Source organism: Ursus arctos, unplaced genomic scaffold (assembly GCF_023065955.2).
Source record: "Ursus arctos isolate Adak ecotype North America unplaced genomic scaffold, UrsArc2.0 scaffold_22, whole genome shotgun sequence".
Classification (NCBI taxonomy): Eukaryota; Metazoa; Chordata; class Mammalia; order Carnivora; family Ursidae; genus Ursus; species Ursus arctos.
Window position 1 is genome coordinate 23,408,433 of NW_026622897.1, and position 27,439 is coordinate 23,435,871.

The 27,439-nt window shown below is 35.6% G+C and overlaps 1 protein-coding gene across 8 annotated transcripts in view; it reads right to left on the minus strand.

The window, feature by feature from the left end:
- Positions 1 to 27,439, minus strand: part of ARHGAP32 (Rho GTPase activating protein 32) — a 287,685-nt gene that overhangs the window by 43,248 nt on the left and 216,998 nt on the right. For 7 of the 8 annotated variants that reach the window (XM_057317021.1, XM_057317022.1, XM_057317023.1 and 4 more), the window contains one exon: positions 26,633 to 26,714. In XM_057317021.1, coding sequence (XP_057173004.1) covers positions 26,633 to 26,714 — 82 coding nt within the window. Of the gene's footprint in view, positions 1 to 13,096; positions 14,071 to 26,632; positions 26,715 to 27,439 lie in introns of those variants that run through there. The other variant, XM_026505407.4, reaches the window with a different exon arrangement.

Below are 27,439 nucleotides of genomic sequence, written 5' to 3' on the forward strand. Positions count from 1 at the left end.
AGGTAGAGAACAGTATACTTAGTATGAGAAAGGATGGGGAATACATGTATCACACACACATAAATTCACACAAACACATGTATGTGTGTACCTAAGAATTTATTTTTGCAAAGAGAAACACTAGAAGGATAAAACAGAAATTAATAAAAACAGGTAAAGAGAATGGGTAGGGAAAGTAAAACTGCTCTGAATATACCTTTTTATATAGTTTCATTTTTAAATTATGTTAACATTCTTTCTACATGTTCAAAAATAAAATTTAGAACATTAAAAAAAGCAAATCCTAATTTTGAAAATAACCCAAAACAATGTATCTAAAATACTAACTTGGTAACATTGTCAACAGAGACAAATATTTTAAATGACTTGGAAACAGTAAAATGACCATGCTTCGGGGGGATATATTCTAAGAACAAAAAAATACAAAGTAATATTTAACTTCATTCAACTGTTTCACTATTGGTAATAAGATTGGTAGTGTAATTCTTGAAACAACTTTATACATATTGTGGGAGAAAACAAGTATGTTAATGCTGTTAGGAACCAAGTTTTTCAGTGTGAGAGAAAGGAGAGACAATAAGAAAATCAAAGAAGTCAAAGAAAAACCCCAGTCATATAACTTGGGTTGGAAATGTGAACACGAATTTCAAATTACAATACATTTTTCTCCTAAGCTCTAGCCAGTGAAAAGGCTTAGAAACAATGACATTCCAGTTGCAATGAACACCTTTGGTCTCAGGTGTGGGTTGCTAAATATTATTCCTTAGTAAAATAAACCAGGACTCCTTGGAGAAATGGCTGTTTGCCAGTCGACAGTAGAGAAAGCACAAGGTGAGATACAGAAATTCTGTTGTAACAGAAAGCAAGGGAAACACCCACGCCCAGAAGGAGCCATGCCAAGATGACTGGTGAACGGATTTCCACTGGCCAGCTCTGAGAGGTAATGAAGATTCGAACATCACAACAAGTGACTATAACTTACTGTAAAACATCAAATAAATAAAAATTCATGTGTCCATAAGAACATTCCCCAGAAGAAAGGAAGGAAGAGAGTGACAATTTTCAGCACAAATTGAGCTAGAACATTTTAGAAACTGCAGGAGTCATTTGCCATACTGAACTGGGTACCCCACTAGGAGAGAAAGGAATATATTTATTTCCTTCACATCAATTAGCAATATCCTATCTGGAATGACTGGAATTACTTCTATATTAACCTGGAAATACACACATTCACAATTCAGTGATAACTGTATGGAAATAAATTATAATCATGATCTTCCAACCAAACTCTCATACACAATAAAATTACATTAGTCAGAGAGCAGCCTATGTAGAACTGGACTTTCCAGGACACTAGGCAGCTCTGACTCCACTTTGGGTGTGCTAAGTTTGGCTCACGAACAAGGAAACTTGGCCATCTTTTTCTGTTGGGGTCAAGACTGTTCATGTTAATTTTTCCAAAATAGTGACATAAGACTCAATTATGTAAGGGCTGTAACAGGAGACAAAATTAAGACCAGTGGAGAATGTCATTACCAACTCTGTGTTCCCATTTGGCATGTGAGGCTTCTAGGAAATTGAGCCAGCATACGTACAACCTGGCTTCTACTCTGTGTGGCCGGGCACCCTGCTTCTGTTACCTTTCCAAAAAAAAAATTAAAATAAATTGGGAACTTTAAATCCAACTTGTAATGAGACTGGGAGGGGTGGGTGTGGTCTCTACCTACTAATCTATATCCCAATCTGAGATACCAAAATAACTAATGTTCATAAATGATGACTAGACATTCAGTCTTAAATGACTTCTAAGTCTTCAAAGTAAGATTAAACTATGTTCTGTACAGTTTTAGTGTTGCTGTTATTGTTGTTAATCTAATTGGCATTCTACTCCACTGCAGTAGAGATACTCGTGGTAAAACGCTCTGGCATCCATAATTAAATAATCAGTTATCCATCTAGATAGATAAATTTCATTGTATTGGAAATGTAAACTAGTAAAAATATTCAATTTAGTTATACTCAAATGTGAAGATCAATACTTCCAAATATAAATGTCTCTTCATATTAATTTGTTCTTTATATTTTCTTCCCATTTTTTAGACAGTAAAATGACCAGAACAGCTTATTATGGACACTGACACTGTCCCCCACCCATTACTTTATAACAAACCAGAAAACTAAGTTAGTAAATCTACCTTTTGAGGAAGAGAAGTATAGAATACTGTCAGTTACATCAGAAGACTTCCTTTTTTTTTAAGATTTTATTTATTTATTTGACAGAGAGAGAGACAGTCAGCGAGAGAGGGAACGCGAGCAGGGGGAGTGGGAGAGGAAGAAACAGGCTCCCAGCAGAGAAGCCCGATGTGGGGCTCGATCCCAGAACTCTGGAATCACGCCCTGAGCCGAAGGCAGACGCTTAACGACTGAGCCACCCAGGCGCCCCACATCAGAAGACTTCTGTTGAGGAAGGTAGAGTGGAGGTTTGGGTTTAGGCAGTTAAGTGCTCATAAACCCGTTTCAACAAAGGAACCTTGGATGCCACTATAAGGGTGTTAGAGTTAAGGTCCACCAAATATGCTGGATTACAGAAACGAAAATGGTAACAACAGCATTTCAACAGATAAAAGAGATCAAAAGTAAAACACAAACAATACTTAGACAAAAGCAAACCATGCCAGTTTATGTTCAAATTCCCTATTCTGGAGTTAAAAATGCAACATGGGCCACAATGCTAACGTCCTCCATGTTCTTCACACGATAGACTTTACGTCTGTGGTCTTTTTTTTAAACCAGAGAAAAAACCAACTAGACCAGTCTTTCCAGTAGTTAAAAGCTTTAGCAATATGACACACAACATAATATCTCCAAGGTAAATCTTTATGATACCAATAACCAGTTTACAGGGTACGCTAAAAGCATACAGCTCAGTAAGCCACAGTGAACCTTGACACGGACACATGGGGCACCAGGTGTTGCTAATTACACAGTACAATACTGCTCTAGCAAAACCAAGGAATTCTTACTTTCTCAACACTTCGCTGAAACTAGACTTCTCTAAATTGGGTGGGTCTCAGAAATCTTCTAGGCTGATTTGAGAGCTGGGCTTAGATTAATTTCTCAGTAAATTAAATTAAAAGATGATTTGTGCCAGATAATGACCTCAGCATTAGGTTTATTTGATCATCAGCACTGAGTTCTAAGATCTGTAATAAATTCATAAAGTCAAGCAGAAAAATGAAAGGGTAGAAGTGGGATGCATAACACCTACGGAGATTATCGTTATTAAACCTAAGGTACAATACGGTATGAGTATAATGTTTCGCATGTGCAGTGGATTTTCATGATTGTTGCACAATATCCTTCTTTGCTTGAAGTTTTCAAACACATATTAGATGCCATTTGGTGGAAACTGAACACGGGAAACTGGACTACATGATATTTAAGGATCTCTTAACTTCCCAAGTTCTTTCTCTGTTGCAAACTTTAAAATATTTTGTTAAATAAATATGAAAATATTTGCGTTTAAAAACAAAATCCCAAAAACTTGCTTTCATTCAAGGCTAAACAATACATCTATTCATACCAATAAACATGGAGAAAGGATTTTCCTCTAAGCAATGTCAAATTGACTTTCTTAGTTATTATGTACACGGACTAATAAGTTCTAAAACTTCTGCTCTTCAAAAGAGTATCTTAAAAATGAATTTTAAGAAAACAAAGAAAAAACTGGTTTTTTAAAAATCTTTTTAAAAAAACATTTTATTTATTTGACAGAAAGAGAGAGAGAGTGCACAATCATGGAAGTGGGAGGCAGAGGGAGAAGCAGGCTTCCCACTGAGCAGGCAGCCCGACACGGGGCTCGATCCCAGAATCCTGGGATCATGACCTGCGCTGAAGGCAGATGCTTAACCGACTGAGCCACCCAGGCGCCCCAAGAAAAAACAGTTGAGAGGGGAAAAAAAGCCTATTGAAGTACACTTAGTTTTAACCTCACTACTATTTAAAAGCCTATTGGCCTAAAATTTACTTAGACTGTTTTCAGGCCAAACTGATTGGAAAACATGACCAGAAGACTAGGCCTGGGGTGACGATGGTCCTGGGTAATCAAGAGCTAAGGAATTGTTAGAAGTATTAGAGCCCCGTGTAGGTAAGTTTACGTTAACAAATATTTTGTTTATACAGAAAAGTTTAAAAGAATAATATGACAATATCAATGAACTTTTTCAATCTTTTAGCTTTTTCAATCTTAACATTTAGCCATATTATTTCCTCAGATTTATTTTTCCTTTTTTTAAATTAAAAAAACTAAGCACTACAAATATAGAACCTGGTTATCGCCTCTAATCCTATTCTCATACAGACAGAACCTTTATCATGAATTCAGTATTACTACCACATGTTTTTTTGTTTTTGTTTTATTTTTAGACAGCTTTATTGAGGTATAGTTGACTACAATAAACTACACATTTAAAATATATAATTCAATACATCTTGACATATGCACACACCTCTGAAACCACCACAATCCAAATCATGAACAGACCCATCTTAGTATAAGTTTCTATAATTGCTTTCTATTTATCTGTTCTTCTAGTTTGCCGTTTACAGGAGCACTATAAAATTGCCTTTTTTAAATTACTATATGTTAGCTAATTGACCACATATGTTTTTATACTTCATACATGTATGTAACCATAACGAATATATCCTATCATTTTAAATGTTTTTAAAATCTGCAGAAATGTTATCATATATACTAAACCTTCTCCAAAATTATATATTTTCAGAATATATAATTATGAATCAGTATATTCATTTTAACCACATTATAGTATTCCCTTACAAGTATATACCACTAACTTAGACTTCTCTTCTCCTACTGACTGTCACTGAGAGAGTTCCCAAGGTTTTGTTATTACCACCAATACTGCACTGAGCAATCTCCGAAGCGTCTCCCTGGGCACGTACGGGAGAACTTCTCTGACACTCAAGTTCAGACATGGGATATTTCAACTTTGCTAAAATATTCTCTAAAATGATTTCTCAATATATACTCTCATAGGATATATTTTTGGGTTCCCAGTCTTCATTTCATTGTCCTATTTAGTTCTTTCAGACTTCTTCATTTTGGCCAAACTGATTAGTATGAAATTTTCTTCCACTTTAATATGAATTTCTGTACTTGATAATTAGGTCAGGCAATATTTCATTGTTTATTGGCCATTCAGTTTTCCTCTTCAGTGAAATAACTATTCATATCCTTTGCCCATTTTACTGTTTGATGTCTTCTTCTCACTGATGAGCAAGAATTCTTCATATAATCTGGAAATGAATCCTTTGTTAATTATTCATGTTACAAATATCTCTTCCCAGTCTGTGGCTTATCTTTTATTGCACAAATTTTAAAACGTCTTTAAGTATGGTTTCCAAGCTTTAAGGTATTCTTAGTAAGGAAATGTGTGAGGTCAAAAACATATTGTCCTATTTCCTCTAAACCTTTTTAACTTTTTTTGTTTTTTTGAACTTTTCTGTATGGTTAGAGTGAGGTTGAGATATAATCATATTACTTTTTCCCTTCTGCATAACCAGTAATTTCATCACCTTCTACTGAACACTCATTTTTGACCACTAATTTTTAAGATTGATTCTTAAATGAAAGAGGTGTATGGTGTGGGAGGGGTCTGTTTCTGCGTTCTCTCAATTCTGTCAGTCTCTCCATTTACACTTCAATTTCTTAAGTTCTAGCACTTTATAAGTCTTATATCTAGAACAAGGAGTCCCCTCTACTTATTCTTTAAAATTGCCTTTATATTTTTAGCCTTTTACTCTTCCATATGAATTTTAGAATCAGCCTGCCAAGTTAAAGGAGGAAAAAAATTGGGGGGTGGGGGAATCTGATTAAAGCTGCAATGAATTATAGATTATTTTGGATGAGAACTGGCTTATGATATTGAGCCTTCCTGTCCACAAACACACAAAATCTCTCCATTTATTTAAGATTGATTTTTCAGGTCCTTCAGTAAATTTTTCTAATCTTTTCCCATAAAGGTCTTATGAACTTTTATTATAGCTATTCTCGGAACTTTATGATTTTTGCTGCTAATGCAAATGGTACTATTTTCTAAATTATATTTTCTAATTGTCACTGGTATGTAAAAATACAATTACCGTGCTGTGAAGGACCGCTGTTTCCTTCCAGTTGTGCCCCTGCAAAGTATGTATCTCTCAGTCCTTCTTTTTCCTCATCTAGGAAAAAGTTAAAAATCTACCTAACAGAACTGTGATGTTTTGAGGATTAAATAAGAACATAAGGCACTCAGTACTAGACAGAAAAAACTCGATTAATGTTGGGTGGTATTTCAGTCACCAAATAGTTTTTGTTCAGTAACCATGTTCAATTCTGTTCTTCTAATAATTTGCTTGTAGATTCTTCTGGATTTGTAGACAATCATCAGCAAAGATTTGATTTGCTTCTTCCTTTCCAGTCCTTTAACTTCTTCTTATTTAGTATCAGTGGATCTCCAATGAACAAGTATCTTATTCTTGATGTAAATAGGTTGTTTCTTAAGTTTCACCATTACGAGTAGCATTTTCTTGGGGTTTTTGGATGGAAAATTTAACTAAATTAAAGAAATTCCCTATTCTTAATTACTAAGCTAAATAAAATGAACAACTGTTGACCTTTATCACATGATGTCTTTGCATCTCTTAAGAAGATCATTTAGTTTGTCTTGTTTAAGCTTTGAGTTTGGCAAACTAAGTTTATACCCACTTTTAAAAGTCTTGCTTTTTTTTTTTTTTTAAGATTTTATTTATTTATTCGACAGAGATAGAGACAGCCAGCGAGAGAGGGAACACAAGCAGGGGGAGTGGGAGAGGAAGAAGCAGGCTCCCAGTGGAGGAGCCCGATGTGGGGCTCGATCCCAGAACGCAGGGATCATGCCCTGAGCCGAAGGCAGATGCCTAACAACTGAGCCACCCAGGTGCCCCAAAAGTCTTGCTTTTATACTTCAGTGATAAGTTCCCTTTACTCCTACTTCCCCTGTATCCTCTGCACGGGCATAAATGAGTGCAAAAGACTTGAGAAGGAAATAGCAATTAAAAAAAAAAAGTCTTAAGTCAAAGTTCATCTCAGAAACTGTAATAAACAAGGGAGTACTTTAAACATATTAGAAGTGACTTTCAATAAAGGAACACAAACAAAATAATTCTATATGGTACAAGTGTAGACAAATAATTCCAAAAACAGAAAAACTGTAATAGGTAATGATGCCTTAAACAGCAGCCAGAAATGGCACAGATTTAGATTCGCAGTCTTAAGTAAAGAGCTGAAGTGAACTGTGTTACTTAGTATTTTCACATTTATTAATAGGGATATTGACAAGAGATATAGAAATTAACTTATTTTTAGCATGCATTGTCATATGTCCTGAAAGGATCTTTGGGCAACTGAGAAACACAGCTTTGGAACCAGTTTAGTAAACATTCATGCCAGGGAAAATGTAATATAATTCTTATTTAGTTTATAGCTTTGAGATCAATTAAATTAGTCCAAACTAACCAACAATGCTTTTATTTGAAATTAAATGAACTCAGAAATTAAGCTGTGACTCACTCGAATTGTAATTCTACAAAACTTTTAAAGAAAAATTTCTAGACAGTTGAGCAAGATTCTAACATGACACAAATATAAGTCACAAAATAAACTGAACCTAGAACACTTTTTCCAGTACTGCCAACCTTTGTAACTTTTCCTTTTGCATAATATAAAAGAACTTTAACGTACATAAAGCTCTTAGGTTGAATAATGACATAAAGGAAGTTCTTTAAGTCAATAAGTGAAAATACACATAAATAATTTTGAAGATGTGTTTTTTTGATCTTAAAAAAAACACCCTCCAAATCACAGTAAAGGAGTTTCTTGCACACCAAACTTAAGAGTAATTTTTTATCTGATGTAATAAGTACATGTCCAAGAAATTCTGCCACTGTATTTTTATCTCTGAAAATCTTCTGGTCTGTCTTGTGTTAGATCTCCCTCAACTTGGCTCTACCCATGGCCTGTTCCAACCCCAATGATGAAAAACATAAACTGAATCCTAAACCAGATATTTTTAAAATATTGAAGGAAAATCTAGAAATCGTACTATGATACAGTAATATCACAATAATTATAATATAGCTAATATTTATTGAGTGCTTATTCTGTGACAGTGCTTTACATGTGTTAACCAACCTAAACTCAGTTTGTGATAACATTACAATCTAAATGATTTAAACTCAAAATAAAAACGAAAATCTGATCACTAGAATTTTCTTCTTAAAAGTTACAAAAACATGGGGCACCTGGGTGGCTCAGTCGGTTAAGCATCTGCCTTCAGCTCAGGTCATGATCCAGGGTCCTGGGTTCGAGCCCTGCATCGGGCTCCCTGATCAGTGGTGAGCCTGTTTCTCTCTCTCACTCTGCCCCTACCCCCAGCTCATGCTCTTTCTCTCACTCTGTTCTCTCTCTCTCTCTCAAAAAAAAGAAAAAATTCACAAGAACAAGTATATTAAATAAAATCTAATTAATCTCCCATTACATTCAATGTGATGACTTTTAAGTGTAATAAAGGTTATCAGAATAATGATCCTTTTATACTTGTCTTCCCTTCTATGTATCCAGTTCCAACTATCAAGATGACCTAAGACTCATATTTCAATTCCTTTTCTTTAGTTTATTTGGTGCTATCCTATACTATGTAAATATATGGTTTTTTAATGTGGTAAAAATATTCAGTAAGCATAAAACGTGAGGAATTGTATTTAAAGATTTACAAATACATACTTGAACCAATGGCCTAGTAATTGAAAGCTTTTATGCCTTTCCAATAATAAAACGAATAGTCCAATGAAGGTCGTCCATCTAATCATAACTATTATTGGTCAAGCATGAGCAGGTGAAAATGTACTGGACTAAGTAGGTGGAGATATGTGTTTAGTCCTGATTCTGCCAGTAACTTGCTGTTTGGATTTTAGATGAGATAATTAACCAGTTTAGAGGTCAGTTTAATCATATGAAAAATGAGAAGTTTATTCAGGCAATTTATGAATTTGAAATTTCCTGAAAATACCTGAGAAATCATGGAATACTCTGACAAAATAAATGTTAGAACAGCAGAGAAAGCTCTCAAGTCTGTGGAAAATGTCTTTGCTGTAGGAAAATTCATCAAAAGGAAAGAAAGGGCATCATTTAAAACTTCATTAAAGAGCTATATAAAAAAATAAATTAGGCTTTCTAAATCATCCTGGAAAAGGCTGGTATAAAAATTTAAGATAGAAAGATCACTGTTAAATGTTACTGTTTTATGCATAGTATATTAGGTTTAGCACTTTTTAAGTAAAAATAATTTTAGTTGAATCATTTTATTTCTTTTTCTCCATGAAAACTTAAAATAGTAGTAAGGACTTCTTATATAACTAATTTATACAACATGCTTATATAACTATTTCCAGAACTTGATGCATAATTGTACTATCTTTAATTGTTAAAGACATTCACAATTTTTTATTATATCATATGACATACTATTATTTCTTTGATTTGCTAGCAAATCCTTGGTAAACAGTACAATGGCCATTTATAGTATTGTTTTTACTAGAAAATGCTATGTACTTTACAAAGATTAATTTTTGAATTAGGTTTCCAGAATTTACTGCAGTAATATTATTATCTATAGGTTCTGGACTTCCAAAAACTTATTTCTGTCAGATTTATACTCAAAATGCAAAATCTTCACTGTCTCCCTAGGAACTACTTCTCATTTTTAAAGCAGGAATACAGCAGTTTCAGCCTTGAATTTCATGCCTCTCCCTCTCTGCCCACCACCAAAAGTAGATGTCCAAGGAAATCTTTAGATAAATTTGAGTATTAAGTCTTAATATGCTGGTGAAATTGTTGTGGAACAAGAAAGCACAGAATTGCTTTTGATCGATATAAACAATTTTGGAAGTTAAAGAGAAAAAGCACAGTTCTCTAAGTGATACACGTAACAGCTGCAAGGGACTACCCCACAGAGAAAATATCTGAGACCAGTTCAGGGATGAGGTTCTGGAATGTGGACGACTGTAACAGTTTTGATATCTGTACATTCCAACCTCAAAGGGAGGAAACCAGGTATTTGAGAAATGTCATGTACAATGCTAAATTAAAAACAGCACTGACAGTAATGGCTCTTGATTGAAAAATTGGAAAGCTACTAACAGTTACATAAGTCAAGTATGCTTCTGTGTACACTTACGAGAGAAAAGAGGCATTTCAAAAGGCATTACTCTCTGGAATGCAGATGAATGACACTAAGGCATCCAGAAGATAAATCTATAGTAAATTTTAGAGAAGAATCTTTCAGACACAGAAGAGATAAGAACAATTCACTTAGAAAAAGAGAAGCAGAAACAGGCAACAAATTGCCTCTTCGGAGTATTCAGCACAACTCTTCCACGGAATGGCATGCCTGTGGTTAACAAAAATATTTGAGTATTTGAATAAAAATGTATCTCTTTTCCAGAGTGAAGAATGAAACCAAAGCAACATCATGCTGCTGGTCTTCCTAGAGGGGCACACAAACAGTTAGCAGTGAGAAAGGGCATGGTCTGTCGGAGCTTTATAAATCACAGTTCCCTTGGGAAAATGGTCATCAGGTTAAGATAAGACACTCTCTTTATTTACATTATACATTTACTTTTCCAGGAGCCATAAATTTCAGGAATATCAAAGAAGGCTCAAATTTAGCTTACCTGATTTTAGTGTGATATAAATAAGCTATACATTATTCTTGCTAAAATTGATAGGTTATTTTAAAATTAAATTACAAATTAAAATAAATGTGACTCGTTTTGCTCCTCAACTCTGTACAAAAAAGAAGCGAAAGAATTTTTTAGCTTGGTGACTTTACCACCTCAGTTATTATATAAAAGACTCTGACTAATTGCATTTCTAAATACAGAACAAAAAGATTTGCATTTTAGCAGAGAAGAGTAGGAGGAAACATGAGGTGGATATAAATTCCTGACACTAAAGGGGTCTAACACAGGAATGGGATATAATATACAGATTATAGAAGTATCTCTAATAAGGATTTTTAAATAATCCAGATCTTATTTTTCCAGGATGAACTAGTAGTATTTGATATGAAGCTTAAAAACTATTTCAGGAAGACACTTATCCATATATTCTCTCTTATAAAAATTAAATAACTACATATTCTTAGGAATTCAGTAACATCAAAGGTAAGAAGACTACCAAAAATACTACATGAAGTTCTAGATATCTGAAAATTAAGAACCTTAACAGTGTGAAAACGCTTTTCTTGAAATTAAATTTTTTATTAGATTCAAAACAGACTAAATGTGGATTAAAGTATCATCATATTCACTTTGATGTCATATAATCCTCTGCACTTTATTAAGCCATGAAGTTTGGTGTGGAACATTGATATGATCACAGGTCATTTTTGTTTGTTTGTTTGTTTGTTTGTTTTGTGGGTTGGTTTGGTTTTGTTTTGTTTTTCAGGAGCTGGAGGGGAAAGGTTCTATATTTGGAGAGTATGGAACTGATAATGAGGACTTTTTGTTTAAAGGCAGAAGTCTTAGAAGCCTGCCCTAAAAAAAAACAAAAAAAACAAAAAGGAGCATTAGCATGGAGAATAAGACACAGATTTTGGAGTCAGACAGACCTGAGGGTTTGAACCCACTCTCTCACCACCTTCCAATTTGCAAACTCTTGAGCATATATACCTATTTAAGTCTCAATTCCTGCAAATACACAATGAGAACGACAATAGTAATACCTATCAGTCAGGGTTACTATAATGCTTACATGAAATTATATATGCCAAGTAAGTGTCAATGAGCAGGAGTTATTTCTACCACTATAATTTCTCTTTACCTTTGGTCTAAAAATGTCTAGAGTCCTCCACAGCACAGGGCTAGCCAGAACCTGAGTCAGCTTTCCAAACCCGGCTTAATCAAATCTGGTCATAGCTCCTAAATTCAGAGCTGAGATCACTAAGGAAGGATGCACACAAGCATGGGATCACTTTCTAGTCCTTCCTGTAATCATCTTAAGTGTAAACTTAGTCTAAGAAACTTTAGATTTCTGCTCTCTTCTGCTGAATACCATACAGTACTACCTAATACTTTAAAAAAACAAGTTATGGTCTCAAGCCATTATGTGAGCAACAGGTGCTTTTTAAAAAACTGACAATGAAAAAGAGCTATAAATTCTGAAATTCCCCACATTTATGGTTTTAAAAATTAAAATACTGATATCATTTAAATGGTAGTGGAACATTCCTGAAAATCAGAAAAATGTTCAGCTGCTTAATAGGGCTGATCTGTGATTCAGAGAACATTCCAGTTTCCATGCTATCTTAATGAAACGCATTTATCACCAAGGTCTAAAGAAGCCCCATAAATTTGGAATTCTACCCTAGTGCTAAAAAAAAATCTCTGCAACAGGAAAAAAGTTAATTCACGTATTTTAGGGACAGAGATGGTTATTAATGCCAATGAGGAAAAACAACACACGAAGTAAAAGGGCAGGAGGGTTACCTCCGTATGCTAATTTAAACAGCCTTTTTATACAGTCTGCTAAATCTTTTTAGTAAATCAGTACTGCCTATTTTCCATTAGCCAATACAGGAAATATTATTAACCCACCAGGAAAAAGTTTTTTAATATCCTGGTTGTTTATGATACAAAGGTATGTTCTTTTCATCATGAAGACTTTTGTACATTAACCTAAGGTCTAGAAAATGTTAAGAAATAAGCTGATTTGAAACAGAAAAATGGGTACTTCCTGAAACTGACCAGGAAAGTAAGACACATTGCCCAGGACTTATGTGGTACAATCTACTTCAAAAATTAAACCTCTCTACAAACATGACAAATACTAAAGCTCAATTACTCAATTTCTGAATAATTAAGCAACTAACCATGCACCTAAAAGCAACCAAGGAAACATGTGCCTAAAGAAAATGTAAAAATAGACTCAGTGAAATATTCTGACATTGCTGGAGACAAACATTTGAATAACTAACTGATCGATCCTTACCTCTTGCTGTGGCACAGGTTTTAGGATCAATACTTAAAATTATTCCCAGTGACTTGACTTAGCAGTGGCTCCGACAGGACACGGGACACACGAGCTCTGCATTCCGTGTAAAAGCATGCAGAATGAATCACAGGCACACAGCTCAGACCTTATCCGCCGCAGGGGAACTCCGAGTCAGACCTCCACAGCACTTCCAGGCTCCGGCTCTGTTTCCAGGCACCCCCCTTTCTGCAGTTTTCTGTGCCGTGTTTGGTCCCTACCCGAGGCGAGCTGGCTTGTGCGTGGGCACGAGGCTCGCCTTCAGGAGCTTGCTCCTTCCCTCTGAGCACGTACTGCTTCCGCAGCACCACAGAAACAGCCCAGCCCGAACTCACACTCGCAGAACAGGCTTCGCCAGTCTGGCTCCACCCACCAGCCCCACACAGGTGAGGAGTCCCGCTCACAAAACACCAGGAGGAAACTGGCACTTACTGTGTTTGCAGTCTTTTAGAAACTCGCTTATTTTTTGGTTGTTTATATTTGCTATCCAGATGGGAGACAGTGTATCTAATAAAAACGAGGCACTTCAGGCCCAAATGAAATAAGAAAAGTAAGTGATCAAGCAGGAAGTGTCGCCAGTAAAAGGCTGAATCACTAAACTAGCAGCAACCTGTGATTGTTACTCCACTAACATGTAGAAAAGAAAAAAAAGTATTTACACTGCCTCTGTGTGAACAATTCTGAGACAACAATCTGCTAAGCATCTATTAGAAGAAAACAAAGAAGGGTTTTCCAGAATTGAAAATTTAGAGTTAAATTTTCCTGAGTGTGGTAAGTTACCCAAGTGTTCAAATTGTAACGCTGCTCATGTAAGTATTCGAGAGGTTCAATATTCATACTAAATAACAGTATTGCTCTGCGTTTACCTGCTTAAAATTACTTGAAGAAATAAATTAATTGTAAGAGACTAACGTATTTTCTGTTACAAATGACTTTTTTACTAATACCAATGTAAATCCACATTCAGATATTTGTTTTTAATAAACAAAATAATGCTACTGTGTGCTGGACACAATTCTAAGTATTTTACAGACAGTTTTCACTACAACCTTCTGAAGTTGATGCTAATACTGTTCCCATCTCGGAGATGAGGAAACCAAGGCAGAGGGCTTAAGGGACTGCCAAGGTCACACAGGTTAAGAACGGCCAGATTCAAGACAGCCAGAGAGTATTTACCACATACCATGCCAAAATCTTCTGCTATTGATCAAATTTATTCTCTCCTTCCTTTCTGAACATAAATTGAATACAAAATTGTTGACAAGTGGTAGGCCACAGTAAGAGACACAATGAACTGAACTGATATAATTTTAAAATACGAAAAACCATGGAGAATTCCAATATGTGCAGGAACAAAACATGTTAATTTTTACCAGTGGAACAGCTGTGGATTTATGGATTTTGTTGAATAGGAAATGAGGCTCTTAAAGTTAATTCAGAGTGGAGAAGGCAAAGCCACCCTTTTTAAAAAAATAGAAACTAAAAAACAGCCTTCCTCCCACCCTTTCCTTGGTTAGTACTAAAGACAACGTGGGGTGTGGGGGAGGGCAAGGGGAAAAGAACAGGAAAGAAAAGAGGAAGGAAAGAGAAAAAGAAGGGAGAGGGGAGGTCCATGCTGTAGAAAAGCCATCTGGGGATACTCCGTACAACTCATCTGTCTCTCGTGTTACCTAACATCTAAGCACAGTTAGGAACAAATAAATTCGACAGTAGTTTTCCAGAGTGCAGGAGAATTCCAGAATGAATAACAGTAACTCTCACCTGAAACCCAAAAGGCTGCATTCTATGCTGTATAAAAATACATGGTAGGAAAATGAGAGTAAGCAAAAACTGTTGAGCGTGGAGTAAGGTCTGTAATCTCGTTCACTGCAATGTGACAGCATCAATTTCCTAGGTTTGGAGAATGTGCTGTATGTTATGTAAGATGTTAAAACTGGGAGAAGTTGGGTTTTGAGTACATGGGATTTCTCTGTACTATTTTTGCAACTTCTTCTGAGATAAGTATTCAAAATAAAAAGTTAACATGGCTGACTGGAAGCATCACATTTTATCTTCCAATGACTGCTGATGGCACAGGACAGGTCCCTTGTCATTCTTCTCTCATATTGAACAAAATGTCTAGGGGCGATCCTGTGAAGCACTAACGTGTATCTGTAGGGGTGATGGTGGCCACAAGGGAATTCACTGGAAAGGCAAGAGCTACATCCTAATCATTCTATTCTAAGAATTAGCTGAATTATTCAAACCTTTCACAGTATGTCTAAAAATTCTGTAGGTTTCATGGCCAGAAATATATCCAGAATCCAATCACCTCTCCCCACTTTCACAGCTACTGTGCTGCTCTGAGCCACCTCGGTCTCTTGCCAGGCTCATTACAACAGCTACTGCCAGTCTCTCTTTTTCCACGCGTGTCTTCTCCTTTCCTTAACACAGTAACCAAAGTGATCCTCTAAACAAGGTTAGTCAAGTCAAATAACAGCTCTGCTCAAAACCTTCTAATGCCTTCCCATCCAATTTTAAATGAAGGCCAAATTCCATACAGTGGCACCCAGGCCCCAAGGACCTTTCACCTCCAAACCACAGCTCACATCACTCACTGCTCTAGTCAAACTGCCTTCCAGCAAATCCTGTGACAAGCCAGGCATACATCCAGCTCAGCATCCTCACATCTGTGGTTCCCTGTCTGGAAAGCTCCCCCCAGATACGTGCGTAGCTCCCCTCCTCTTCTCCTTCAGGCCTCTGCCCAAAAGCAACCTTCTCATGAGCCCTTCCCAAGCATTCTACCCTCCTTTGGAATTATATCCCCACACTTCCTGACCCCTGTACCCCCTTCTAGGCTTCATTTTTCTCTATAGCACTTACCTACCGTACTATATATTTGACTCATTTGTTTACCTTCTTCTCTCCCTCTCATCAACACTTGAATATAAACCCCAAAATGACAATATTTCTGTCTATTGTGTTTGCTGTCGTAGCCCTAGGACTTAGTATGCGCTCCATAAATTCTGATCAATGAATGAGTGAATACTGGAAATGACCAAAAATGGAAAAGGTTTACTTACTTCAAGTAAGGAGAAGACAGATTGGGGGCCTACTCCTAGCACTGGCTAAAGGGCATACAGGAGGGTCAGGAAGCATTTTTGATTACTATAGTGGAAACCTAGGTGGCTCAGTCAGTTAAGCATATGCCTTGGACTCAGGTCATGATCCCAGGGTTCTGGAACCGAGACCCGCATTGAGCTCCCTGCTCAGTGGAGAGCCTGCTTCCCCCTCTGCCTCTGCTCCTCCTCCCACCTGCTCATGTGCTCGTGCATGCGTGTGCGCGCACACTCTCTCTCTCCTCTCGAACTCAAATAAGTGAATAAAATCTTTAAAAAAAAAAAAGAAATTGTTCATGTTTATAATTATCAATCAACTGTTTTAGAGCAAACATTATATATAAAGGACGTAAATTAGGATAAAATAAAATACCTGCCAACAAGCAGATGAGGAAAAAAGACACAAAAAATGAAGTATCAAATTCAAAATAAGAGAACTCATTACTATACACTATTTCCAAATGATTGACACAAACAATAGCTACTGCAGACTAAAATGTAGTCCCTTGTTATTCAAAACACAGTCTTGGGACCAGGATCATGGAATTATCTAGGAGTTTATTAGAAATGCAGAGCCTCAGGTCTGGCCCTAGACCCACTGAATCAGGATACACAGTTTTTAATACTATCTGTTAAGCAAAATGAACACACATCCAAGTTTTTGAAGCAGTGGCCTGAAGAGCCTTTGTGAAGAACACAGTAAGTCATTTCAGGCAGGAGAAAGATCATAGTCAAGAGAAGGAGGGAAACCCAAAGTATACTGCGAAGTAAGGAAACAGGTTACTGACACTAAATATGAATTAAGTTACAAAGATAAGTTAGTTCCAGTATTTATAGAGCCCCTCAAATTCTAGACTAAAGATTTTATACATTATTCTGGAACAAAGGGAAATCACTTAAGTTTTCTGAAGCCAGGGAGTACCAAATAAAAGTTGTGTTCTAAATATTCATTTTAGTAGTAAATACTAAGATAGTAATTAATTATACAACTATTGTACAAACCTCCTGTGAGGGAGAGAAAGATGGATGAGACATACTTGTCCTTTGTGAGGAGATGGCAATTTTGTGAGCAAGTGACAGAGCAGCTCTTCAGTTTGGCTAGGGGTGAGTAGGAGATGGGCTAGGGAGAGACGGTCAGGGAAGCTCTCACGGAGGAAGTAGGTCACTGCCTGAATCCCAAAACACAAGGATGATTGCAAGTGGCCGAACTGGGGAGGAGAGCATTTCATGGTCTAGAATACTGGGAGCACAGGGAAGCTCTGAGCGCACGTGTGTTCAGAGCACGCAGAAGCAGAGCCCAGCAGAGCACATGGGGAGAAAGACCGGAACGGGAGGGTGGAGAAGGAAGATGGCTGAAAGCGCTATAAGAGAAGAGAGTCTGGAGTGATGGCTTACGTGTAACGAGGAAAGACCGAAGGATAGCTTTTGGATTAATTAGAGAGGCATCAGAAAGGGTGACGGCAGAAGTGAAATCAGATTAAGCAGGGTACTATAAGCACTTCTTATCAGCCTGCATTTAACCCAGCATTTGCCCTAATTTCTCTCCTGTTGGTATAAGCGTTGTGGAAATTCAAATGTGTTCTCATTCACTCCTACTGTAATGAAAGCTAAACATATTAAATAAATATTTGTTTTGAGAGAGAGAACGATAAACTTTATATCTACTCAGTGTTCTAGAGTGGGACAAATTCTGGATTTTGAGTTAATGAATCGCAAATTAGTTAATCTGTGTCTTGGTACAGGACCTGACAGATAGTAAGAGCTACGTAAGTGTTGGCCACGGTTACCATCAGATGTCAGAAGACTTCAGTAGATTCTAGTTGTGAAACCTCAGGCAAGCTGTCTGACCTCCCTGAGTCTCAGTGGCTCCATTTGTTAACACGGGGTGTGGAGGGGGATAGAAATATACTCCCTTTCCCCAATACCTCACAGGATTGTATCAAGATTTGAATTCCAATTCACATAATGGAAAAACAAGTATCCACAAACCCTGAAGCACTTTACAGATACGTGCTGGTATGAATCTTCTACCTGTTTTTCCCTGATGCAGAATATGAAAATATTATCTTATTCTGTCGCTTGCAATGTATTCAAAAAGGAAACTCCCCAGGGTCTTCTAGCATTTTGGTACTCCTTTGTATCTTACATCAAGGCCTCCTAGGGCGCTGATTTTAATATCTGATTCTTGAAGAATTAGCCCCCGGAATACAAGCATATGCTCAATGCAATACTGCCTATAATATAAGTAAAAACCTACATTCACTTTACTAGGTATAAAATGTCTGATTACTTCATAATAAAGTGACATGTTAAAGAAACAGGATTATGAAGAGCAAAGTGCTAGATACTCAAAGAAAACAGAAACAATTCAGCAGCAAACAAATGAAAATAAAGGAAAAAAACTATAATTAGGTAAAATTGGTCAAAAAAAATTAGTAAAACAACAAAGGAAGCAAGACACTAGAGGACCAGTTCCCTAAAAGAAGAAAACTGTAAAACAAAACAAAATTTTATTCCAAAATTATGGCACAAATTCGGGTTAATTTGTTACCTTATAAACTACTTCTTAATATAAGGATTTCATCAGTATTACATCTAATTACTAAGTCTTTCCCCCAAATGAAGGCCTCACCTACTTCTATGTCTACTAACCAAAAAATTCAGCTGTCACCAAAAAAAGACAAAAATTCACACTGCAAACTCTATTCAAGTGGCATCCAAAGAAGCTCCCTCCCCTACCGTGGTCCCATGAAAACTACTGTGATCCGTTTCCTTCAGTGATATATTGTGACATGTTGGCACACGGATTTTACCAACAAATAATATACTAATTTCATATCTACATAAATGAAATCTAGTTTGTGACACTCTGGAATTTAGATAACATAACAGTGCATAAGCATACATTAATCAATAATACAGCTGACATTTACTAAATATCCAGGGGCTTTAAATGCCTTATCCCTAATCTTCAAAGGAATCTTGCCTCACTTTTTAGATAAGGGAATTAAAAGTCAGAGAAGCCATGTAATGTGCACCCACAGTAAAATGTGGCACAGGGATTAAAACTTAAGGTTGGAGCCTATGCTCTTGTCCCTTCAGCTGTGCTGCTTTTCACACATACACATAAATTGAATAAAATATCTAAGTTAAAGCTATTGTCAGAAAATATCTATTTTATGGGGTGGTGCATTAAGAAGGACCCTTGGAAAAATTACCTTTTTGGACAGGATGGAATTAAGGGGAGACACAATCAACTTTTTCATATTTTGTAAAGTAATACATGTTTACAGTAAACATGTATAAAGTAATACATGTTTACTGTAAACATACTCCCCTTTCCATTTAGGCATGTATCCTTCCAGATCCTTTTCTATGAATTTACAATGGGATTATACCATGCTGTGATTTGCTTTTTCATTTAACAATACATCACAGAAAAAAATTCCATATGCCTCTACCTGTTTCTTTTTGATGGCTGCAGAGTATTTCACAGTATGAAAATATCAATTCTATTTTGAAAATGTGATTTTCAACATTTGAATATTAAAGCAATACTGCAAAGAATATTCATCTGGATGAGAGGTATACTTAAAAAATGCAAAGTGACCAATTCAAAAATGACAAAGGACTTTAAAAGCATTCCTCTACAAATGGCCAAAAAGCACATGAAAAGATGCTCAACATTATTACAGTCTTGTATAATCACCACTAGGATCAACAGAACATTACTAGCACTCTAGAATCATCTCTCTCCTACCCATCCCGATCATCTACCCCCTTTCTCCTCTCCAAAGATAACTGATACTCTGACTTCTAATACCACAGAACGGTCTTGAGCTCTATGATTTTGAACTCTCTCTTTATCTATGTGGAATTATACAGTATATGTATGTATGTATGTATAGCAGGCTTCAACATTTATTCAACTCAACATTTATTTTTGTGAAATTCATCCATATTGTTGAATATAGTTGTAGCTCGTTTCATTTTCATTGGTGTAGAAGAATCCATTCAATGAACATGTCTTCATTTATCCATTCCATTATGGATATACCTCTGAGTTTTTCAAGTTTTTTGACAATTAGGACTAAAGTTGCTATAAACGTTCTATATATACCTAAGAGTGAAACTGCTGGATCACAGGGTATGTGTCAAATCCAGTATGTAATGCCAAACAATGATTGTCCCACATTACACTCCCGCTAGCGTGTGTGAGAATTCCCACTGATATATATCCTTGCCAAACTTTGGTATTGTTATTCTTATATTTTAACCATTCTGGTGGGTATGCATTGGAGAGTAAGATTTCAATTTGCATTTCCCTAAGACTAATGATGTTGACCTTCTTGTCATATGCTTACTAAAGTACCTGTTCAAGTTTTTACTCAATTAAACAAATCAGTCTATTAGTCCTTTTCTTATTGACTCTTTACATACTTTAGTCATGTGACCTTTGTCAAATATCTTTCTCATTTTGTGACTTGCTTTCTCCATTATCTTAATAGCGTATTAGAATGAAGTTCAAGTTTAATTATTAAGCTCTTCAGTTATGATTACTGCTTATGTCTACTCCAAGATCATGAAAACAGGTAATGAAGATATTCTACTATATTATCTTCTAGAAGTTTTATTGTTTTACCTTTCACATACAGATCTGTAACTCTCCTGGAAATGATTTTGTATACAGGGTTAAATAAGAAATACACACACACACACACACATATATATAATTCAAGGTGACCCAGCACCATTTATTGAAATGACTATACTTTTGATAATGCTCTGCAATGTCACCCTTGTCATAAATCAAGTATCTATGCATCCACAGGTTTGTTTCCTGACTCTCTTCTGCTCCACTCATCTATTTGTGTACCCCTGAATCAACACCATCATCTTAATAAGCGAAGTTTTAACAATAAATCATGGAGCACCCAGGTGGTGCAGGCTGGTGAACATCCAACTCCTGGTTTTGGCTCAGGTTGTGATCTTAGGGTAGTGGGATCAAGTCTGCTTGGGATTTCTCTCTCCCTCTGTCTTCTCTCTCTCTCAAATAAATAAATCTTTCAAAAAAACCAATAAATCTTGATATTTAAAATAAGTTTCTCACTTCTCTGTTCTTCAAAATTCTGTTGGGTATTTGGGGCTCTGCATTTCCATATACATTTTAGAATCAGTTTAGAATCTGTTGTCAATTTCCACAAAAATCCTAACTCAAAACTTGGGGCGTTTATCAGCAACTCTGACCTATTGGGCTCTGAATTCCAATTTTTATTCCCCTAGCACTGTGACTTTCTCTACTCCATCAGTAGATACCCTAGGAGAATAATGTCTCCATATACAGGGTCAGTCTTCAGCATGCCCTTCTTCTGCTTAACCTTAGCTCAGTAAGTGTTTACCACTTTATTAACTTCCCAATGCTTCAAAGAGATATTTTTATGTTTCTGTCCAAATTTTTGTTTTCAGAGGAAAAGTCTTCTCTAAATTTCCTAAGCCCTTCATTTTCAGAAGTTCATACTTCAAAAATAAGCTTTGCTTTTTCTCTTACCCTCTCTCCCTACTTTCTTCTCCCTCCCCTTTTCCTCCCCCCCAACTGCTCTTTTTCTTTCTTTCTAAATGAAAAGATAGATGTGAGAAAATGAGGAACTCCACCATGGAACCTACAAAAAAGACAATATGTTGATCCAAGAAATAAAGTACGTAAGAATTGAAGACTTTATTGGATGGGCTTAAAAGAAGCCTACAGGGAGAGAAAAACCAGTGAAATTTAAGATACGTCAAAAGAAAGTATCTAAACTGAAAAGAGGATGTGTGAGACAATATCAAAGAGTGTAAATGATGTGTAAAGGAAAAGAGAAAGAGAAACTATTGCACAAAAGAAATACCGAAGCGATAATAGCTGAGAAAACTAAAAACTTGAAGAGATCAATAAATAAATCCAACTGCTCCATCAACTCCAAACAGGATAAACACAAAGAAAACCATATATGCTTTCCCTTCCTCCCCCCACCTCAACCTCATCTTCCTCCATCAAATCACAACCTGTGACTGAACTAACTGCCCATTTCTTATGCACAAACTTCTAGCTTTCTTTCTCTTTTCTTTCCTCTTCTTGTCTTCCTCTCTCCTTCTCTCCCCCTCTCCCGCCTCAACCCCACTCTACCACAACTTCTTTTTCATAAGGCAGCATGGATACTTGCTTTCTTGGTCAGGACATGGTGACTCATTGATTTTATTTTTACATACACAAATAATTGAACATATTGAGAACATTAAGAAGAGCTCCAAAGAGAAAATTTTTCCTATTGCCCTTGTTGTGTAATAATATAGGGAGCTTTAAATTTCAGTCTCAAACTATAGCTGCATCTTTCAGATTTGGCATCTAACAGTAACAGATGGCAATGTTAAAAATAAATAGAACATTCAAGTTGTTTATACTGTAGGCAAAGACAGTTTTAAAGTGTGAAACAAGCCTGAGGCTGATAGAATTCACATCATCCTTTTCAAAATATATTAAGAATGCACATTTCCTTATGCCAACCCTGCAATGCTGTTCACAAAAGATAAAATATTAGCTTTTGAAGGTGTGCTGTCATTATATGTCACCAATAATTTAGAATTAACAATGTCATACAGGTCTATTAATAGAAACTTATTTTCTTCAATAATAAAAATTCAATAACTGATTAACTTTCTCAGGTTTTAAAAGCTTCTGGAGGTTATCACTACTGGAAATGTCACTTTCTCATTCAAAACAACTTAATACCAATATTAAGCTAATTTTTAAAAATTCAGTTTACAGTATACCTTTGAGGCAGAATTATCAAAGATGAGACTTAATACCTAACAGGTTAAGTTTACACAGCAGAAATATATAAAAATAATGCATGAGAAACCACAATAAATTTTTGATGTTGAATTTAATAACTTCAAAATAGTGACTACAAAAACTCATGATCACCTCAACAGATAGATAAAAAGTATTTGACAAAAGCCAACACCCTTGTATAATAAAATCATTCAACAAACTAAGAACCGAAGGGTACATCCCCAATCTGATAAACAGCATCTATGTAAACCCCACAGCTAACATCTTACTTAATCATGTGCTGTCTAAGATCAGAAATGAGACAAAGATGGCCATTCTTAGAGGTCCTGCCAAGGAAACTGGGCAAGAAAAAGAAATAAAAAGCATCCAGATTGCAAAGGAAGAAGTAAAAATATCTCTATTCACAGATGACTTGATCTTGAATATAGGATATCCTAAGGAATCCAACTAAAAAAAGTAACTATTAGAATAAACATTTCAACAAGGTTTCAGGATACATGATTACTACACAAAACTAATTGTGTTTCCACGTACTTGCAACGAACAAGAAAATGAAATCAAGAAAATAATTCTGCTTACAATAGCATCAAAAAGAAAAAAATTAACAAAAAATTGAAAACTTATATTCTGAAAGCTACAAAACCTTGAACAAAATTATAAGTCTAAATAAATGGAAAAACATCCCATGTTCATGGATTGGAAGACTTAATAAATATTGATAAGATGGTATTACCTTCCAAATTGATATACAGATTCAATACAGTCCCTATCAAACTCCAGCTGACTTCTTTGTAGAAATTGACAAGGTGATTCTAAAATTCATATGGAACTGTAAAGAACCCTAAAAAGCCAAATCAATCCTGAGAAAGAATAAACCAAGAGCAAAATCTACCACAAAACAAAGGTAATCAAGACAGGGTGGTGTTGGTCTTAATAATAGACATACAGATCAGTGGAACAGAACCAAAAGTCCAAAAATAAACTTATATGTCTAAGGTCAATTAATTTTCTACAAGGGAATCAAGACAATTCAATGGGGGGAGGAATAACCTTTTTTTCAACAAATAGTGCTGTGACTCCTAGATGTCCATTGGAGTTGGGCCTCACACCAGACATAAAAACTAACTGAAAATGAATCACAGACTAAAATCAAAGACCTAAAACTATAAACTTCTTAGAAGAAAATATAGGAGTAAATCTTAAAACGTGGGTTAGGCAAAGCCTTCCTAAATAAGACACCAAAAGCACAAGCAACAAAAGAAAAAATGTACCAATTTTCATCAAAATTAGAAATTTTTATGCTTCAATGGACAGAATAAAGAAAGGCAAAGACAACCCACAGAATATGAGAAAATATCTGCAAATCATATTACCTGATAAAGGACTTGTATCTAGAATATATAAAGAACACTTACAACTCAATAATAAAATGACAACCCAATTAAAAAATGGGCAAAGAATCTGAATAGATATTTCTCCAAAAACATGCAAATGGCTAATAAGCACATAAAAAGGTACTCAAGATTATTAGTCATCAGGAAAATATAAATCAAACTCACAAAGATACACCACTTCATAACCACTAAGATGGCAGATATCAAAAACATACTAACAAGGATATGGAGCAACTGAAACTCTCATATATTGCCAGGGGTATTCTAAAATGGTGAGCTACTTTGTAAAGCAGTCTGGCTGTTCTTCAAAAGGTTAAGCATAGAGCTATCATATGACCCCAAAGTTTCATGCCTAGATATATGCGTGAGAGATGAAAATATTTATCCACACAAAAACCTGTACACCAGTGTTCATAACAGCATTATTCTTAGCCCAAAATGGAAACGACTAAAAATGAGTTGATAGACTACAGTATAGCCATACAATGGAATATTATATAGCCATAAAAGAATTAAATTCTGATACATGGATGAACCTTGAAAACATTATGCTAAGTCAAAGAAGCTAATGACAGAAGACCACATATTGTATGATTCCATTTATATGAAATGTCTAGAATAGGGAAATCTATAGAGACAGAAAGTAAACTAGTAGCTGCTTAGGACTGGGGAGCAGGGAGGGGCTAGGACACTGTCTGCTAATGGATATGGGTTTTCTTTTAAGTTAATGATGCCATATTTAAAAAAAGAAAGAAACCTATAGTCATCACAACCACAAATGAACATTTACTAAGCAAGTACCCACTGAGAAAGCTTTTTTAATACTGTTTACCCAAAGAAGGGGGACTTAACAGAGGATAAAAATGTCTTATAAAGAGACTAAGAATCCTGCCTCAAGTAGAACGGCAGAGAACACTGTTTTGAAGTATTTTTCTCTACTAAACAATAAAAGGTATCTGCCTAAAATTTTAAAATTCCTAGGGGCGCCTGGATGGTTCAGTCATTAAGCATCTGCCTTCAGCCCAGGGCGTGATCCCAGGGTCCTGGGATCGAGCCCCGCATCGGGCTCCCTGCTCTGCTGGGAGCCTGCTTCTACCTCTTCCACTCCCCCTGCTTGTGTTCCCTCTCTCGCTGGCTGTCTCTCTCTGTCAAATAAATAAATAAACTCTTAAAAAATAATAATAAAATAAAATAAAATTCCTAACTTTCTGTGAAGAAATAGGCTTCAAAAGGGGTTATTGCCCTTTACTTAAATACTATAAGCAAAGATGGTGTGATGTGTGCTTTGGGAACAGAGATGGGAAAATACTAAATAAGCTTTATTCCTCCTAATTCTTACACATAGGTCCTAACCCTAGAAAATAATTTAAGGAAAACTGTCCAAAGAAATTCTGAGGCCCAGACATTTTTTCTTTTTCTTCTACTAGGGGCAGAGTAGGGAGAAGGGTGGAGAAAGGCAAAGGGACTATAACACAAGTAGGAGGAACAAATTTGATTACTTCCTCTTCCCTCTAAAATCTTTCAGCCTTTGTTTTGTTTTCCTTTAAAAAATTTGTATCACACTAAAAACTTCCAAGCTAAGTATTTTACAGAATTTGCCTCGATTAAATCACCCCAATAAAAACAAAAACTTCCATTTTCTTGATTTCCACCCCCTGTAACATTGCTTTATTTATTCATAAAACAGTCTACATATTTACACAGCACTGTAAATATACTATGAAGTAATGAAAATGCTGTTTAAAATAGTTTAAAAAAATAAAATAAAATAGTTTTGATGTTCATAGTCATTGATAAAATATACATTCCCTTTATTTTATTAATTTTCAGCTAATCATACCATCTCTGTGAGTTCTTTAAACTTGTTATTTTTCTTTTATCACTGTGTTCATTAATAAGCTATACTCCTACTATATAATTACAAAAACAAATAATGACAAAGCTTAATGGACCAAGTAGTTCTTTGAAATTATCTAAAATGTCAAATGCACCTTTGTGAAATAATCAATAGAGAAATAAGAATATATTAAAAATCAAAACCACATAAAATTAAGGATGCATATTATGTTCATAAATGGAAAGAACAGCAAAACAAGCTATGTGTTTAGCTAAAAGTGAAAATCTGTTTTTTTAAGCAGTTGATAAAATAACCACACTAATGAAAAAATGTACTCACCTGGTTTTGGCACTGAGTTGGTCACTGACTGGGGAACTTTCTGATTAATTAACTCAACGCAGTGTCCAGGGAAGAGTCCCACCTAAGGAAGAAAAGCAGCAAAGAGAGGATTCTAAACCAGAGCAGAGCCAGTGTGTGAACACTGCCAATTCAATTCCAGTAATGTACTCCACAGTCCCTCCCAAAGGATTCTATTATTCCAAGACTCTAAATCACAGATGATACCAATTACACAAACAAATAATAAAACAATCTGTTGCTATGTGTATACAGAGTTGTGTATTATTAGTCCAAATATCTAAGTCTGCTTTTTTGGTTTTAGCTTTTAACTTCTCAAACTTTTTTTTACATATTTTAAAATATTTAGTCTGATACCAAAAGCTATACATGCAGTATATACAATTTTTACGTTGCTGAAATTTCAGCCTAGTTGTATTGATATATCTACAGCCAACTTTTATATTTATTGTCTTTTCTATAATTTAAAAAAAGTCAACACGAAACCACATCCAATTTTTTTTGTGAATTTTCTCTTCATTCTCTCACAGGTTTCATGAAAAATGACAGGATTAAAATAAATAGGTGAAACAATCACTCATTTAAAATATTTACTGTTGTGAAAGAGCTAATAGTGTATAAATAAGTGGGAAAGCAAAAGAGAAGAAAACGACCAATCTCAGCAGTAATGACAGACTCCGGCTTTGAAAACACACCACTCTGACCTGGTAGCAGACAGTTCATGATGTTAGGTAGAGAATCCTAAGTAGTTGTATTAGGAAAACACTGAGCTCACCAAAGACCACCCAG